The sequence below is a fragment of the Ovis aries genome, chromosome X (assembly GCF_016772045.2).
Source record: "Ovis aries strain OAR_USU_Benz2616 breed Rambouillet chromosome X, ARS-UI_Ramb_v3.0, whole genome shotgun sequence".
Lineage (NCBI taxonomy): Eukaryota > Metazoa > Chordata > Mammalia > Artiodactyla > Bovidae > Ovis > Ovis aries.
In genome coordinates, this window is record NC_056080.1 from 2,757,464 (window position 1) to 2,774,438 (window position 16,975).

General features: G+C 49.2%; 1 protein-coding gene and 1 long non-coding RNA gene across 7 annotated transcripts in view; one reads left to right on the forward strand and one right to left on the reverse strand.

Moving 5' to 3' along the window:
• Window positions 1-16,975, forward strand: part of PUDP (pseudouridine-5'-phosphatase) — a 57,215-nt gene that overhangs the window by 14,285 nt on the left and 25,955 nt on the right. For all 6 annotated transcript variants that reach the window (XR_009598767.1, XR_009598766.1, XM_060407559.1 and 3 more), the window contains exon 2: window positions 13,328-13,546. Coding sequence is in view for 4 of the 6 variants with exons in the window: in XM_060407559.1 (XP_060263542.1) it covers window positions 13,328-13,546 (219 nt within the window). In the remaining 2 variants the exon portion in view is untranslated. The remainder of the gene's footprint in view (window positions 1-13,327; window positions 13,547-16,975) is intronic.
• LOC132658759 (uncharacterized) lies at window positions 4,060-11,058 on the reverse strand. Its single transcript, XR_009598768.1, has 2 exons — window positions 11,013-11,058; window positions 4,060-4,978 (listed from the first exon to the last, which is right to left on the reverse strand). It is a non-coding gene; the product is annotated as an uncharacterized LOC132658759 (long non-coding RNA).

A 16,975-nucleotide genomic window follows, 5' to 3' on the forward strand; every position in this document is an offset into this window, starting at 1 on the left:
GAGCACAGCGCCCGGGGCTGTGGGAGCCAGCTGGGTGGCAGTCAGGAAGGGGGGCCCCACGTGTGAATCTGCAAGGTGGCCCCAGTGCAAGGTGAGCGCAGAGGCCTCAGGAAGGGTACTCGGGGTGCGGTCTGCCTTGCACCAGACCCAGGAACGTAGACCTCACCTCCTGCCTGTCGCCCGGCCCCACAGGCTCAGGGTGCCACGCAGGGCAGTGACCTCAGTGGGGGTGACCAAGCCCGCGAGGCTAGGACCTGCCTAGGGGCTGTCGCAACCGTCCAGGAGAATGAGGCAACGCAGACGTATGCTTGTGACTCCCCAGGGATCCCCGCGGGCCCTGCTGTGTCATCCCGCGGGTTCCTGACCTCTGCTGGCGTCATCCTACCTTGGCGTGCACACTGGCGTGTCAGGAAGAGCCTCAAATAATCCAGGCGGCCAGCTCTCGAATACCCCGAGCGTGTTTTCCCCAGGCGTGAGCGTCACAGGCCGTACTAGAGGCCCAGGCTCTTGTTCAGCAAACCCGCCCGCGCCTGCCCGTCTGTCTTCTGTCCACCCCCGCCCACCGACCGCCTCCTGATCACGGGGAGCTCGGTCCTGGGAGTGCCAGGGGCATTCCTCTGCCCTGGGCAGCAGCGTTCCACTCCCCTGACCGCGGGTGCCCCTTCCCACCCCCTGCTCTCCTCACCTCACTCCCACACACACATGGGCGGCATGTCACGGGGCTGTCACGTTACTGAGGAGGCTTCTTGTGTGTCCAGTTGGCTCCTGGACACTGGGTTTTAACGTATTTCCTAGTAGCTCAGTTGGTAAAGAATCCGCCTGGAATGCACGAAAGCCCAGTTCGATTCCTGGGTTGGGAAGATCCCCTGGAGAAGGGATAGGCTACCTACTCCAGTATTCTTGGGCTTCCCTGGTAGCTCATGTGGTAAAGAGTCCACCTGGAATTGTGAGAGGCCTGGGTTCGATTCCTGGGCTGGGAAGATACCCTGGAGAAGGGAAAGGCTACCCACTCCCGTGTTGCGGCCTGGAGAATCCCATGGACTGTATGGTCCATGGGTTTGGATAGGGAGGCTCTAGAGAGAGGGGATATATATGCATATGGCTGATGCACATTGTTGCAGGCAGAAACTAACACATAGTGTAAAGCACTCCAGTAAAAAAAACAAGCATTATCAGCTCATAAAGTTTCAAAATCATGCTTGTCCCTTAAACACTTCTGCTTGTTCTGTTGATAAACCTGGTAGACATTAACCCTCACTATTAGGAGGACACGATGGTATTTGACTCTGCTTACGCGTCTTTTTTCATCAACATAAACACCCTGATGCTTGTGACCCTCTGTTTATCTAAGGTCTTCTTGAAACATTTTTCTTTATCTGTCATTTTTGCTCCGGTGGTTCTTCACTGCCGTGGGCTTTTCTCTGGTTGCGGTCGGAGGGCTTCTCTCCTGTCCTCGCGGAGGCTTCTCTCCTCTCCTCGCGGAGCAGAGACTCTAGGTGAGCAGGCTTCAGTAGTTGCAGTGCGCCGGGTCCGTTGCCCTCAGCATGTGGGGTCTTCCCAGACCAGGCCTCGAACCCTGTCCCCTGCATTGGCAGGCAGATGCTTCACCTCCATACCCCTCAGGAAGTCCCAAACGCTTAACTTGTGCTTGCTCTGTTCACAGCTCTGATAGATGTTAACCCTCACTGTTAAGAGGCCACTGTTTTCCAGGCCACTGGAAAATCCCATGGATGGAGGAGCCTGGTGGGCTGCAGTCCATGGGGTCGCTGAGAGTCAGACACAACAGAGCGACTTCACTTTCACTTTTCATTTTCATGCATTGGAGAAGGAAATGGCAACCCACTCCAGTGTTCTTGCCTGGAGAATCCCAGGGACGGGGCCTGGTGGGCTGCCGTCTGTGGGGTCGCACAGAGTCGGACATGGCTGAAGGGACTTAGCAGCAGCAGCAGCAGCACATGAGGTTTATAAAACAGATGAGCGTCAAGTTCACTTGACGTTTCCAGTTGAGTTCCAATAATGTCGTCTTTGTGGAAATTGTCTGTGCGCGGTGTTAGTTGTGATGTGGTGGAGTCTTTAGTTGAAGCCCGTGGGATCTTAGTTCCCCAACCAGGGGTCAAACCTGGGCACCGTGCTTTGGGAGCACAGTCTTAGCCACTGGACAACGAGGGAAGTCCCTTGATAATATTGTCTTAAAGGGCAGGTGAAAATTAGTAATCTCAGTGTGTATTTCAAAGTTTATTTATAGCATTGTTGCCCCAATAGGCCAAACTGCATTAAAGAGTACATATACCAAAATGACAAATGACTTGCAAAAACTCATTCCCCTTTTACATGTCTGTGAGTGTTTTGGGAGTCCAGAGGTGCCTGCCTGTTCACTGTGGAAACCGTTTTTCCACCCAGCTGATTAGATTTTTGCATTTCTTGGCATATATGAATGTTTTCTACCTAAATCCCATAATCTTTGAACCTGACGAGAATTCTGCATTGGTTCAGTAGATTTCCTAGGTCTGTGCAGGTCCCGGGGGCAGGGCCATGCAAACGCTATGTGAATGGCTGAAGGATTCCTTGCATGTCCTGTGTCTGACTTGGAGTAACACAGGTGTACGGCTGTATACCCATGGGAGTCAGAAAATGAGCCTTAATTGTGCGTCTGAGGAGCCTCTGCCTGTCCCTAGAGGACACTTCTGGGTCTTCGGAGTTGCAGACTGAAAGGCATTGTCGTTTGCGAACAGGGTGGGCACTTGTGTCTCCTCGTCTCTCAGAGCCGCTGAGATGGGGGGACTAGGACAGGTGAGTTTCTACCTGTGCCGACCGAGCTCCGCCTCCTGTGGCCACAAAAGGTGCGCTCTGCTTGGGAAGGGAAGGACGCTTGTCTATTTTTTGCAGAAATGCCGGGGAAGAGGTAAATGAAGTCTGAGATGTGTGAACCACTTTCCATTCTGTGGGCAGATGTTCTTTAAAAGAATACTGACTCTTATTTCCTGGGGTCCGTCTTTAGTCCCTTCCCATAAAAAAACAAGACACAGAAGGATATTTTTTAATCAGTTGCCCTTGCCTTTGATGAGGAGGGCATGGCAACCTTCTGCAGTATTCTTGCCCAGAGAATGCCATGGATAGAGGAGCCTGGCGGGCCACAGTCCACGGGGTCGCAAAGAATCAGGTACGACGGAGGTGACTTAGCACGCACGCCTCATACACACGCACACCTTGCCTTTGGCAGAAATGCTGCCAGAGATGAAGATCAGTAACTCAGTTGTGGCCTCATGTGCGCACCACCAAAATTTGTATTTTGAAGCCCTAACCCCCAGGGCCTCAGAATGGGGCTGTACTTGGAGTCAAGGTCTTTAAAGAGGTAAGTAGGTAAAATAAGGGCATTAGGCTGGATCCTGACCCCTTAGGTGGAGAAGGGACTGGCAGTCCTCTCCAATGGTCTTGCCTGGAGAATCCCATGGACAGAGGAGCCTGGCGGGCCACAGTCCACGGGCTTGCAGGAGTCAGACACGACTGAGCGACTCACACACACACTTTGACCCCTTAGAACTAGTCCTTATAAGAAAAGAATATCACAGAGGCACACACAGGGACCACCCACCACGGGCTGACACGGGAGGAGACGGCCGTCTGCGTACCCGAGAGAGAGGCCTCAGGAGGACCCAGCAGTCTCCACGCCTGGATCTCCGCTTTCCAGCCTCCAGGGCTGGGGGAGAGCAACTTCCTGTTGTGGAAGCCCCCCAGCGTGCGGTGTGTCATGGGAGCTGCAGCAAGCGAACCCCCCCCGGAAATGTAGGGTGTTTGATGCTGAGAAGGGGTCAAGGGAGCCGCACGGGTGTCTGACAGATCTCCCAGGCAGACTGCGGCCAGGGAGGCAGCCCGTGGACGCCCAGACTGTGCTGTTAGTGGCTGAGACACCAGGGTTGCCGGCGGGTCTCCCCCAGGCTTACTCCTGTCATTGCTTTCCACTTGCGTTCTCTGACAGTCTTCTTCCCCGCCCACACCAAAAAAACAAGTTATTGGAAGCGCACAGAGCAGCCAAAGAAATAACGCTGGTGACACAGTGGCTTGTGTGTCTTCAAAGGAGAAGAATTGCGTCCTTTTTTTACCTCTTTCCAATCTGTTCCTAGATCCACAGCACTTTGCATTGTTCTAAATTAAAAGTGCTTTTGGCGCTGCCCCCGTACCAATGCATACACCACAGGTGATATAGTCCATGAGGAATTCAATCCACTGTACCCACAGGAAGGGTAAAAATGTCAGGGTAACATGAGCAGCCACTGAAGGAAGGTCTTAAAGAAGTGGAAGCTGTTGATGTGGGTGGGAAAGGAGGGCTTTAAAAGTCTGCACGTCTCTGGGTTTCAGGCTGAAGGGTTTCAGATGACTCCCGAGCTAGCAGGGGTTGATGGGTAGACCCCACTCAACACATGAACTCAGGGCGACACCTTGAAAGAACTCCTGTTCGCTGTCAGTCTTTTATGCACATTTTCCTTTCCCAGACCCCCTTTCGTGACAGCCTCCACGTTCTTCTTTTCTTTTTGGCTCCACCAGATCTTTGTTGTCTTGCACAGACTTTCTCCACTTGCGGCGAGCAGGGGCTACTGTAGTTGCGGTGTGCAGGCCTCTCATCCTGGTAGCTCCTCTTATCGCAGAGCATATCGGCTCCAGGACATGTGGCCTTTGGTAGCTCACAGCTACATGCCCAGCAGTGGAGGGGCCCAGGCCCTAGATTCAGGCTCAGTAGCTGTGGCTCTTGCTGTGCTTCTGCTCATCTGTCCCTTATAACGACGCTGGCATTGGATTTAGGGCTTTCCTCATCCAGGAGGACCTCATCTCAGACCCTTCACTTCGTCACATCTGCAAAGACTGGGATGTTTCCACCAGTCTCCTTGTGAGTTTCCAGAATGGCGTTCAGTGCTGTTCACATCAGTTCATTCCGTGCTCATCAGAATCCTCCAGGTGAGGGCAGTGATGGAGGTGAGGTTGCCTAGGAAGAAACAGAGGGTCGAGGTGGGTGACTCAGGGCTGTGGTCCCCGAGGAGACATCAGTGACATGGCGAGTGATAGAGGTTTCCCCTTAAAATAGGGTGTCTTTCCCACTATTACCGTTCATAACAGGTAGGAAGCAGAAACCACCCAAGTGTCCATGGATGGGTGGCTGAATGGATCAGTGGGTGGATGCATGGATGGGTGGACAAGTGGGTGGATGGATGGATTAGTGGATGAGTGGGTGGGTGGGTGGATGGATGGATTGATGGATTGATGAGTGGGTGGTTGAATGGCTGAGTGGGTCAGTGGGTGGATGCATGGGTGGGTGGACAAGTGGGTGGATGGATGGATTAGTGGATGAGTGGGTGGGTGGGTGGATGGATGGATTGATGAGTGGGTGGTTGAATGGCTGAGTGGGTCAGTGGGTGGATGCATGGATGGGTGGACAGGTGGGTGGATGGATGGATTAGTGGATTTTAGTTAATGTGTGTTAGTTGCCTGGGTCTGCTGTAACAAAATGCCACAAACTCACTGGTTTAAAAAACAACCCAGATGCCCTTTCTCGTGGTTGTGGGTGTTAGAAGTCCAAGACCAGTCTCCGTGGGCTGAAGTCGAGGGCTGGTTCCCTCTGTAGCGGGCTCCAGGGCAGAGTCTTGTCTTTGCCAGCTTCTAGAGGCACCCTGCATCCCTTCCTTAGCTTCAGGCCCTTCAGTGCCTCCCCTCTAACCATCCTTTTTTCTGTTACAGGGGTTTACAGCCATCCACTTCCCTCCAGGCACTGCTTTGGTTATATGCCATGCCTGCTGGTGTGTTGCGTTTATATTTTCCTTCCTCCCAACTTATCTCATAAATCCTTTGTAATTTTACCTTTTCACCACTCACCGTTTAGGTGTGTATTCATTTAACTTCCACAGAGTTGTGAATTTCCCAGGCTCTCCTTCTGTGAGTGATTTCTCATTCCGTTCCATTGTTGGTCAGGGAAATACTTGCCATGATTTTCATCCTTTTTGAATGTACTTGTTTAATGGCCTAGCTTATCGTCTTTCCTTGTGAGTGTGAGAAGAATAAATTTTTTTGTCATTGGGTGGAGCGTTTCCATAGTATCATAAAATTCAGTTGGTTTATGGTGTTTACGTAGTTAAGTTGTATGGAGCAGTAGTTCTCTGTAGTATTTAGCTACAGAGTTTTACCTGTAGAGGTTTAAGTCCAGTCTTGTGTTCCGGGTGAATTTTCAGTCCAGCTGTTCTGTCCATCATTGAAAATGTGTCATTAAAAGTTTCCAGCTACTGTGGTCGGCATCTGCTTCTTCCCTCAGTTGGGTCAGTTTTTGTTTTAGGTGTTTGTGATTGTTGTAAGTTTCTTACATGATTATAGTTGTTGCATCTTCTTCATGAAATGCTTCTATTGAGTTTTTGTTTGTTTCTAGTAGAAACATATGTCTTAAGTCTCCTTTGTTTAATGTGGTCAGTGTGGCTTTCTTTGGTTACCTTGTGCATTTAATATCTTTATCCTCTTACTTTCAAGCTTCTTGTGCTTTTCCTGGTAAAGTGTGTCTTGTAGACAGTATATAATTGGATCATGTGGTTTTTTGTTTTTAATCCATTCTGCCAGTCTTTACATTAATTTACATTTAACCTTTTACATATAATGCCATTATTGATAAAGGATTTACCTATGTAGTTATCTTACTTGTTTTCTCTCTCTTTTTTTTTCCACACACCATCAGTCTGTGTTTATTAACTCTCATTCTGCTGTAGAGAAGACTTGCCTCTGTCCACATTTACTTTTTTATTGCAGTGTTAGTTCCCTGGCAGTATGGTTTCAGGCGTACAGCGTAGTGATTTGGTAATTGTATAGGTTTCACCCTGTGTAAAGCTATAAAGTGTGACTTCCCGTGCTGCGCTTCACGTTCTTGTAGCTTCCTTATTTTACTGCTAGCAGTGAACGCCTCTCAGTCCCCTTCATCTGGCTTGTGTCTCCCCCACCCCTCCCCCCTGGGGTAGAAACAGTTCTCTGGACTGTGTGTGTCTGTTTCTGCTTTATATTAGTTTGAAATTTGGCCATCTGCAACAACAGGGGTGGGCGTAGAAGGTAAGTCAGAGAAAGACAAATCCTGTATGTTTCCATGTATCTGTGGAATCCAAAAAAGAAACGGATCTATGTCTTCTCCTTGCCTTCCCCTTTCCTCGAGGCATCGCTGCCTTCTTTTCTGGTAACTAGGTATTTTCTTGTGTACATTTTAACTGTTTTATTTCTCTGACATTTTTTTGTTTTTTAATTATTTCCTTAGTGGTTGCTCTGTGTATTATAGTTACCAACTTAGACTATCTGGTTTGCATTAATACCAGCGTAATTTAAATAGTATACAAAAACTTGGCTCCTATGTATCTCCTTTCCTACCCTCCTTTGTGGTGTTATTGTCCTAAAGGTTACATCTTTATACATGTTGTATATTACATCTTTAGATATGTTATGTGCCCATCAACAGATTTCTAATTATAATTTTATGCAGTTGTCTTTTAAATCATATTAAAAAAATGATCCACAAACAACACATTTATCTTGTCTTTTAAGTCCCCCAAGGGCAAAGTCACCCTGATTATAAACCATCACTTTAAGGATGGGGGGGGGGATTGTTATTACATCCCATCTATCAGCTCATTTTAAAGTAATTTTGCATAATTTAGAAAGATTGCCAAGGAAATAGTTGAATTGGTGATTGGGTAATGAATCAAGTGTGTAAAACACACTGCATACTTAACTGTTTGCAAGTCTTGCTTGAAGATCTTTTCCAAAACAAAGATACAGTAAAAATTTACTATGATTCTTGAGTTAAATGCCACCTTCAGGTTAAAATTTTGGTCTGATAAGTTCTATTCAAGTATAGAAAATACTGTTGACTGAGCTTCACCAACTCAATGGCCATGAGTTTGAGTAGACTCCGGGAGTTGGTGATGGACAGGGAGGCCTGGCGCGCTGCAGCCCGTGGGGTCGCAGAGAGTTGGACACGACAAAGTGACTGGACTGAACTGAGCAGAGAAATAGATACAAAATCCGTAAGCTGACTCTAGTAGTAGTTTCTTGACCTTCTGAGGAGCCTTTCTGGAGAAATCACTGACTCTCAGTTCAGTGACTATTGCTGTTTTTTGTGGGCTGCATGTACTCTGAACATGTTCTTCCATTGTACCTTCTGAATATGCTTTGGTGTGTAAGTTGGTGATCAGAGCCCACACCTGAGCCTGCCACGGGGGCCCAGTCCTTTTCAGGTGCCCCACGTGTAAGGATAGCACCGTTTCTGAGTCTTCAGCCTCGTGCCCAGCCGCTGTCCTCGGACCCGATGTGGCCCCCTACGAAATGACATGCTGATGGACTTTCTTAAACTTTATTATGGATTATGAGAGAAGAAAAATAATTCTTGACTCATACCCACATCTGTTAGAGGACCTTAAATGCTAATCAGAACTTTCACGTGAGAAAAGACCACTCGGTTAGATCCTTACCAATCTTCATTTTGAAGAGTTGCGTTTATTGTTACTCCTTCGCAGTTGGAAACTGGCTAGCCTTCAGCCACAAGAATCAGTCCATCAGACCCTGAAATACTTATTCTCAAAGCCTCCGAGAACAAGCAAGCTCCTAATTTGAAGCAAATATTATGGGGACTCATCATTTCACGCTTGTTAACTACTCATTTTGGTCTCTTACATTCCTAAACATAAAGAAGCTGCTGGCTCTTGCAGGCAAGCGCGTCTGTAAAGGTTAAACCGCACCCACTAGACACGCTTCTCCCGTCTCTTCCGTGTGTGCAGATGACACGCAGAGCCGGTGGCCCTGGGAGGGAACACCAGAGTGTCCCTGGGCGTGGCCGTGAGCACTGTCTGGTGGAGGCAGCCTCTGTGACCTCCCCGTCCTCTTTTCTCTCTCTGCTCCCCAGAACACCAGGCTCCTCTCTCTGTGGCATCTAACACACCATCTGCCACTATTCCAAGGTGTGAGAGGACTTTCCTGAACTCCCAAGGCCTTGGGGTCAGCAAAGGGCCACGTATCATTGGGTGTCAGTGGAGAAAAATACTCCGATGTACATACTGCCTTTTCAGTCACTCGTTCCGCCAGGCTTCCTCTACCTTCCCAGGTGACTGTTCCCTTTTTTTTTTTTTTTTTTTTTTTTGGTCAACAAACATTAGTGAGCTTTTTAGTTGCAGTCACCGTTGTTGTTGAGTTAGTTGCTCAGTTGTATCTGACGCTCTGCGACCCCGTGGGCTGCAGCACGCCAGGCTTCCGTGTCTTTCACCATTTCCCAGAGTTTGCGTAGACTCATGTCCATTGAGTCAGTGAACCCATTCGGATGTAGAAGCTAGATTTAGAAAAGGCAGAGGAACCAGAGATCAAATCGCCAACATCCATTGGGTCATAGAGAAAGCAAGAGAATTCCAGAAACACATGTTCTTCTTGCTTCATTGAATACGTTAAAGCCTTTCACTGCACTCTGAGTTACGTATTTAACCTCGCAAGGATATTTCTGTCTCATTTATGTTGTTTCCGTGGGTCTCACAGAACAGGGGCCTGATACAGCTCTGTGTATTTATTAACTGGTGGGGAGAGGTGAACGGAGCTAGCTAGGGAGTGGGGTCCTACCACTGAGTGCGAACATGCGAGGGGTGGCTTGTGGACGATCAGGTCGCTGCAGGGAGACATGGATTATGGGGGTCAGGCACACAGGATTCTGTGCCGGTACTGGGTCGGGCAGTTTGTTAACAAATATTTGTGGAGCTAGTCTGATATGCTGGGAACATGTGATAGATACTTTTGTGAATGGATTCCCAATGGGTATTGCTTTTTTTTTTAATGGAACATTTGGAACAAGGAACTCTTAACTTCTCAGATCATATGGCCCTTGCCATTGCAGGAGCCTTGTGTGAGCTGTGGTGGACAGGGAGAAAGCAGAACTTGGAACTGCCTCTTAACACACAGAGGATCCCTAACGGCCCTCCTCTTAATTCACAGAGGATCCCTAACGGCCCTCCTGTTAACTCACAGAGGATCCCTAACTGCCTTCCTCTTAACACACAGAGGATCGCTAACCATCCTCCTGTTCTCACAGAGGATCCCTAACCACCCTCCTGTTAACTCACAGAGGATCCCTAACCACCCTCCTGTTAACTCACAGAGGATCCCTAACCACCCTCCTGTTAACTCACAGAGGATCCCTAACAACCTTCCTGTCAACTCATAAATGATCCCTAACTGCCTTCTTAATACATAGATGATCCCTAACTGCCTTCCTCTTAATTCATAGATGACCCGTAACCTCCCGCTTGTTAACTCACAGATGATCCCTCCAACCACCTTTCTGTTAAGTCACAGATGATCCCTAACACGGAGAAGGCAATGGCACCCCACTCCAGTACTCTTGCCTGGAAAATCCCATGGACAGAGGAGCCTGGTAGGCTGCAGTCCATGGGGTCCTGAGGGTCAGACACGACTGACCGACTTCACTTTCACTGTTCACTTTCATGCACTGGAGAAGGAAATGGCAACCCACTCCAGTGTTCTTGCCTGGAGATTCCCAGGGACGGGGGAGCCTGGTGGGCTGCCGTCTCTGGGGTCGTACAGGGTTGGACACGACTGAAGCGCCTTAGCAGTAGGGAGGCCTGGCGTGCTGCAGTCCATGGGGTTGAAGAGTCGGACATGACTGAGCGGCTGAACACCACCACCACCAGAGAAGCCCATGCTTCCGTTCTATTTTAGCTTCTGGGAGAGCTTTCCCCTTCAAAGCACTGTGCCTTTCATGGATTGTTCCCTGTCATCTGCTGGTATACTCTTTGCCTGATCTGAGGACTTTTAACAATGTGTTGAGATCCTTGCTTATCTCACTGAAGGTTTAGCGTGATTTTCATCTAAATTGTGAAGAAGAGTTAAATGACTGCAGAGTCTTCTGCAGATTTTTAATCCCCCTGTTCTAGGTCTTTTAAGTGAAAAGCACCAGCTTTAAAGGAAGAGCGTGAAACGTGTTTTAAAAGAATACAGCTCTTTACCATCTTTAGACTTTGTCTTTTCTCTTGCTCGTTTCTTCTTCCTCCTGCGCTTGGCTCATCGCGAGTCCCGAGTGGTGCTCTTCGCCCAGCCTCTGGTGTTTTTCCTGGCACTCTGCGTGCTTTCCAAACCCAGCGGGAGTTTCTCATTCACTCGGTGCCTGCAATGTCTTGTCAGTCTTTCTCTCCCAGCTGCTGGAAGAAAAGTGTTCACAGGAAGAAAGCAAAGTATACACAGGCTGCCTGCCAGGCCCTGCCTCTGCACGCCTGCAGAGCCCTCTCGGTCTTGAGTGAAGCGGGATGTGAGTGAACATTCGATACGGCCAGCGCTCCTCATTGTCCCCCAGAGGCGTGGGCCAGCCCTTCCCTTTCTGCCGGGACTTCTTCAGGGAGATGACACGCAGGGAGGATTTTGGAAGAAATCTGAGCCTCTCAGGTCCTGATCCAAACACTGGCTTCCTCCACCAAGGAGCCCAGAAGGACTTGTCTTTTAAGTCTCACCTTCCTTTGTACCAGAAAGGAAACCAAAGCAGGGATGTCACACCCAACCCCGGGGTCATGCCTGCGCAAGGGCAGGCAGGCGTGTACCAGGAGATCTGAGAGCTGCTTCCTAAGTGTACATGTGTTAGTCGCTCAGTCGTGTCTGACTCTTTGCAACCCCATGGACTGCAGCCCGCCAGTCTCCTCTGTCCATGAGATTTTCCAGGCAAAGATACTGGAGTGGGTTGCCTTTTCCTTCTCCTGGGGATCTTCCCAACCCAGGGGTCAAACCCGGGTCTCCTGCACTGCAGGCGGATTCTTTACCCACTGAGCTACAAGGGATCTGCTTGTAGTGTGTCTCTTACCGTGTTCCCCCCTCCCCCCACCATCTCCCCAAATCCAGCTCCTGGTAGAAAGGCGAGGACCCAGATAGTTAAAGCACTGAAGATGAGTTTGTACTTGATACGCAGCTATACGGGGTTTTACCTTGAAAAGAGGAGAAAGCAAAGCCCTTCTGTGCTGCTCCTCCTTGTCCAAGGTTGGGTCCTTCCGCCACTGGCCAAGAGTCCAGGGCCCGTTCCTAGGAAGCGGGCTGCAGGCAGGGAGGACCAACCAGAGCCGAGCGGGCAGGAAGGGCAGGTCAGCTGCCTGGAGATGCTGCCTTGGGCTGGGGTGGCTGGGGGTGGTCTCCAGGCCGGAGCCCTTCGCCGCAAAGTGTAGAATCCAGTTACCTTGCAGGGAACCGTGCTGCTACTGCTGCACGATCGGCGGGGGTGGGCAGCGGAAACGGAGAACACAGGACATGTGCCTTCCTCCTGGGAGCTGCAGGCCGGCATCTGTCCTCACGCAGGGGCTTCGTTCAGAGCCGCACCCGCGTCCGCACGCTCCCACAGGAGTGATTGCAGGGCGCTCGGAGCACTCGGGCGGCCCCTCGCGGTGGAGGCCCTTCACACAGACTGCAGTGTGCATACTCGCGGGTGCTCCGTCAGGACGCCAAGTCTAGGAGTGGTCAGGCTCAGCAGAACGAACCTGTCAACGGAAAAGAGGCTTGAGCCATAATGCAGACATTTCGGGGCTTCCCTGGTGGGTCAGCGGTTAAGAATGTGCCTGCAGTGTGGGAGACGAAGGTTTGATCCCTGGGTCTGGAAGATCCCCTGGAGGAGGAAATGGCAACCGACTCGTGTTCTTTTTTTTTTAATCGAAATAATTTATTTTTGTCTGTACTGGCTCTGTTACCACGCAGGCTTTTCTCTAGTTGCGGAGAGCGGGGGGCCTACTGTGTAGATGCGGTGCGTGGGCTTCTCACTGCCACGGGCTCTCTCAGCCGAGCACAGGCTCTGAACACGCAGGCTTCAGCAGTTGCTGCACAGGGCTCAGCAGTTACAGCTCCCGGGCTCTGGAGCCCAGTCTCGGTTAGTGGTGGCTCAGGGCTTCAGTGGCTCCAAGGTAGGTGAGATCTTCCCGGATCGGGGATTGAACTCATGTCCCCTACATTGGCAGGTGGATTCTTTCACCACTGAGCCACGAGGGAGGCCGCCACTCCAAGTATTGTTGCCTGGAGAATCCCACGGACAGAAGGGCCTGGCGGGCCACGGGCCACGGGCCACGGGAGCGCGGCATTGGACGCAGCTGCGCACAGACTTCCTTTCCCTCCCACCCTGTAAGGTTCCAGAGCAGCAGAGGGCAGGCCGCCGGGGCACCATCTGGGCCTCTGAACCCGCCAGCGTTTCCCCTACGTCCACGGGCCCCCCGGAGAGCTGTGTGCTCCGAAGGCGGGCTCTGTGCACCTTGAACACGTCCCTCAACGCCGGTGTGTCTCCTCCCCCTCGTCTCCGCAGATACCGAGCGGCTCTACTCGGCCGTGTTTGAGGACATCTGCGGGCGCTACGGGAAGAAGTACAGCTGGGATGTGAAGTCGCTGGTGATGGGCAAGAAGGCGCTGGAGGCGGCCCAGCTGATCAGAGACACGCTGCAGCTCCCGATGTCCGCGGAGGAGCTGGTGGAGGTGAGCCAGGCCAAGCTGAAGGAGGTCTTCCCCACGGCTGCGCTCATGCCAGGTGAGGTTCCTGGAGCGCGCTTGGGGCTCTGAGCTGCAGGTCTCAGCCTGCCGGCCGGGCGCACTAGCGTTCTCCTTTTCCCGGTCCTGGGGCGGGGAAGATCCCCCGGAGGAGGCGTGGCCACCCACTCCGGTGTTCTTGCCTGGAAAATTCCACGGACAGAGGAGCCTGGTGGGCTACAGTCCATGGGGTCAACAAAGAGTTGGATGTGACTCAAAACTGAAGGACGACAGCATCATGTGCTTGTCATTTTTAAGCTTTCTTAATATGTTCTTTTCGTGGATTCCTGAGGTCCAGAAACATTTGCATTTTGTCTCAGTGTGACCTAGAGATCACATTCCTGAGAGAATTGCTTCCGAGTTTCAAATAGGTGGCTTTTGCTTTTCACGATCTGATAGAGAATTCATGTTTCAGCAGCTATGCAAACTTGAACATGATGATAGGCAAGCAGCTAAATCTCCCTAAAGAAGTTTATAAAAAAACCTTATTTTAAAAAGTTAAAGGCATAATTCAGTTCTAACATGTCTGTTTGTGTGGCCTTTACTTGTTTTCGTTTGAGAGGAAAGACGACTTTCCTCCCCTGGGGCTTGTTAGCTGAAGATGGAACAACAGAACTGCCTGCTATTTCTTACTATAAGTGAGAAGGTCAAGAATGTTCTAGGTTACAGGGACAAAAATGGTTTAAAAATGGAGTGTTATTTTAAGATTCTTCTAGGAGGAAAGGGGAATGACTCAGTCTTTAGAATTCCTGGTGTTCAGGGAGAAAAAAGTTTACAGTCACAGCAGTAATTTTGGATTCAAAATGGTATTAACATGAGTCATGGTCATTTTTGAAACATGTGTGATTATGTACATTTATCCATATATCCAGAGGGGCAGATTGAATATCGCGTGGAACTAGTGAACTTCCTGGAAAGGGCCCTGTTACTGCTGCCTGCTGTTACAAAGAAGCCATGTGGGCTGTTCTTGGGTTACACACACAGGCACACAAACACACACACGTGTATATCACACATACATACGCATGAATGTCACACTCGTTACACAGACACATGCAAACATGTCACACACAAACACGTCACACATGCACACGTATGTCGCACATACACATTATGTCATGGAAATACACGTGAACACACACGTACCTCAGCATATGAGCACAAGCATCTTGATACGTACTCCCTTCGCCAGCTGCCTTTCTGGGCGGCTTGCACACAGTGGAATGCTACCAAGCTTCAATGACGGAAGCGCAGCTATTAATGAATGTCACAGAAGTCCTTAGCCAAACGTTCACCATCTTACCCATTGTTAAGTGTGCCAATTGAGCATTAAGAGTGTTCACATGGTTGTGTGACCAGCAACAGCATCCAGCTCTCTCAGCTTTTCACCTTGGGGAGTTGAAATGCTGTCCCCAGTAGACCCTGACTTCCATCCCTTCCTCTGCCTCTCTCTCCAGCTCCAGGGACCTACCCTTCTGCTTTCTGTCTCGGTGAGTTTGAACTGCTCTAGGTAGCTCACATGACACTAGTGTTCAACAGCCACCTACCAGTGCAGGAGACACGGGTTCAGTCTGTGGGTTGGGAAGATCTCCTGGAGAAGGAGACGGCAGCCCCACTGCAGTGTCCTTGCCTGGAGAATCCCGTGGACCGAGGAGCCTGGCGGGCTGCAGTCCGCGGGGTCGCAGAGTCAGAGCTGCCTGAGCGAGCACGCGCTCACAGATGCTCATGCAGCGCTTGTCCTTCTGTGGCCAACCTCGAGGTGCACCAGCGCTTTCATTGCGCGTGTTGCCGAATGTGACACGGTTCTCTCCCTGTGGAGACACAATCATACTGCATTGTATGGATGGACCTCAGTTTACTTACCTGTTCATCGGTCGATAAATACTTGGGTTGCTTCCGCCTCTTGGCTACTGTGAAAACCACTGCCTTGAACGTGTGTATAGAATTACCTCTTCAAGACCTTGCTTCTGTTTGTTTATTTTTTTGGGTACAGTCCCAGAAGTGCAGTTACTGAATTATAAGGTGAGTCTCTTTGTAGTGTTTTGGGGGCCCCGACTGTTTTCTATACTGGCCGTGCTATTTTATTTTCCCTCCAGCAGTCCACAAGGGTTTGAGTTTCTCCACATTTTCACCAACTCTGGTTATTTTCTCTCTTTTTAATAGTAACCATCCTAATGTGTGTGAAGCCATTATCTCTTGGTTTTGAATTTGTTGAATAATTAATGACAGAGAGCGTTGTTTCTTGCTGTTAGCCATTTGTGTATCTTCTTTGGAGAAATGTTTATTCAAGTCCTTTGCCCGTTTTTTGATTTTTTTTTTTTTTTTCCTGTTGAGTTCTAGGAATTCTTCATATAATAAATTCTGAATACAAACCACGTATGAGCTACATGGTTTGCAGATATATCCTTCCATTTCGAAGGTTGCTTCTTCACTCTGTTGAGTGTGTCCCTTGATACCCAGAACTTTTTAAGTTTGGTGTACTCCCATTGACTGTTTCTGTTCTTGGCTTGCGTTTTTAGTGTCATAGCCAAGAGTTAAAAAAAAAAAGATCCTGTGTCATAATGCTTTCTTTCTGTTTTCTCTTAGGAATTTTGTAGTTTTAGATCTTATCTTTAGGCCTTTAATCCATCTTATATGAGTTTTTGTATATCGTATAAGAGTCCAGCCTTGTTCTTTCCATGTGAATATCCATGTTCCCAAACACACTTTGTTGAAGAGACTGTCCTTTTCCCCGTTGAGTAGTCTTGGGAGCCTTGTTGAAGATCCTCTGGGCGTTATATGTGTGAAGAGTTATTTCCAGGCTCTCTATGCTACTCCATTGGTCTATATGTCTGTCTTTATGTCAGCACCAAACTGTTTTGATTACCATACGCTTTGTAATATGTTTTGAAACCTGGAAGTGTGAGATTCTCCAAGTTTGTTCTTCTTTTCCAAGATAGCGTATGGCTGTTCCGGTTCCACTGAGTCCATATAAACGTTGGCATTGATCTCTGTATTTCAGCAAAAAGTTCCCTTGGGGTTTTGGTATGGATTACTCTGAATCCATAGGCCACTTTGGGTACTGTGGGCCCTGTAAAGATGAGCAGATCTTCCAGCCCATGAACCTGGGATGGCTTTCCATTTATTTGTGTCTGCTTTAGTTTCTTCCAGCAGTATTTTGTAGTTTCAGCATTACAGGTCTTTCATCTTCTTTTATTTCTCTTTGACGCAGTTATCAGTGGGTTTATTTAAATGTTCTTTTTCGATTTTTTCATTGTTTACTGTGTGGAAATACAGCTGACTTTTGCACGTTGATTTTTGTCATCTGCAGTGTTGCTGAAGTTTATTAATAGTGCTAATAGTCTTATGTAAATATGTGGAATCTTTAGAGTTTTCTATGTCTTAAGATCATTTCATGTGCAAACAGACGACTTCATTTCTTCCTTTCTGA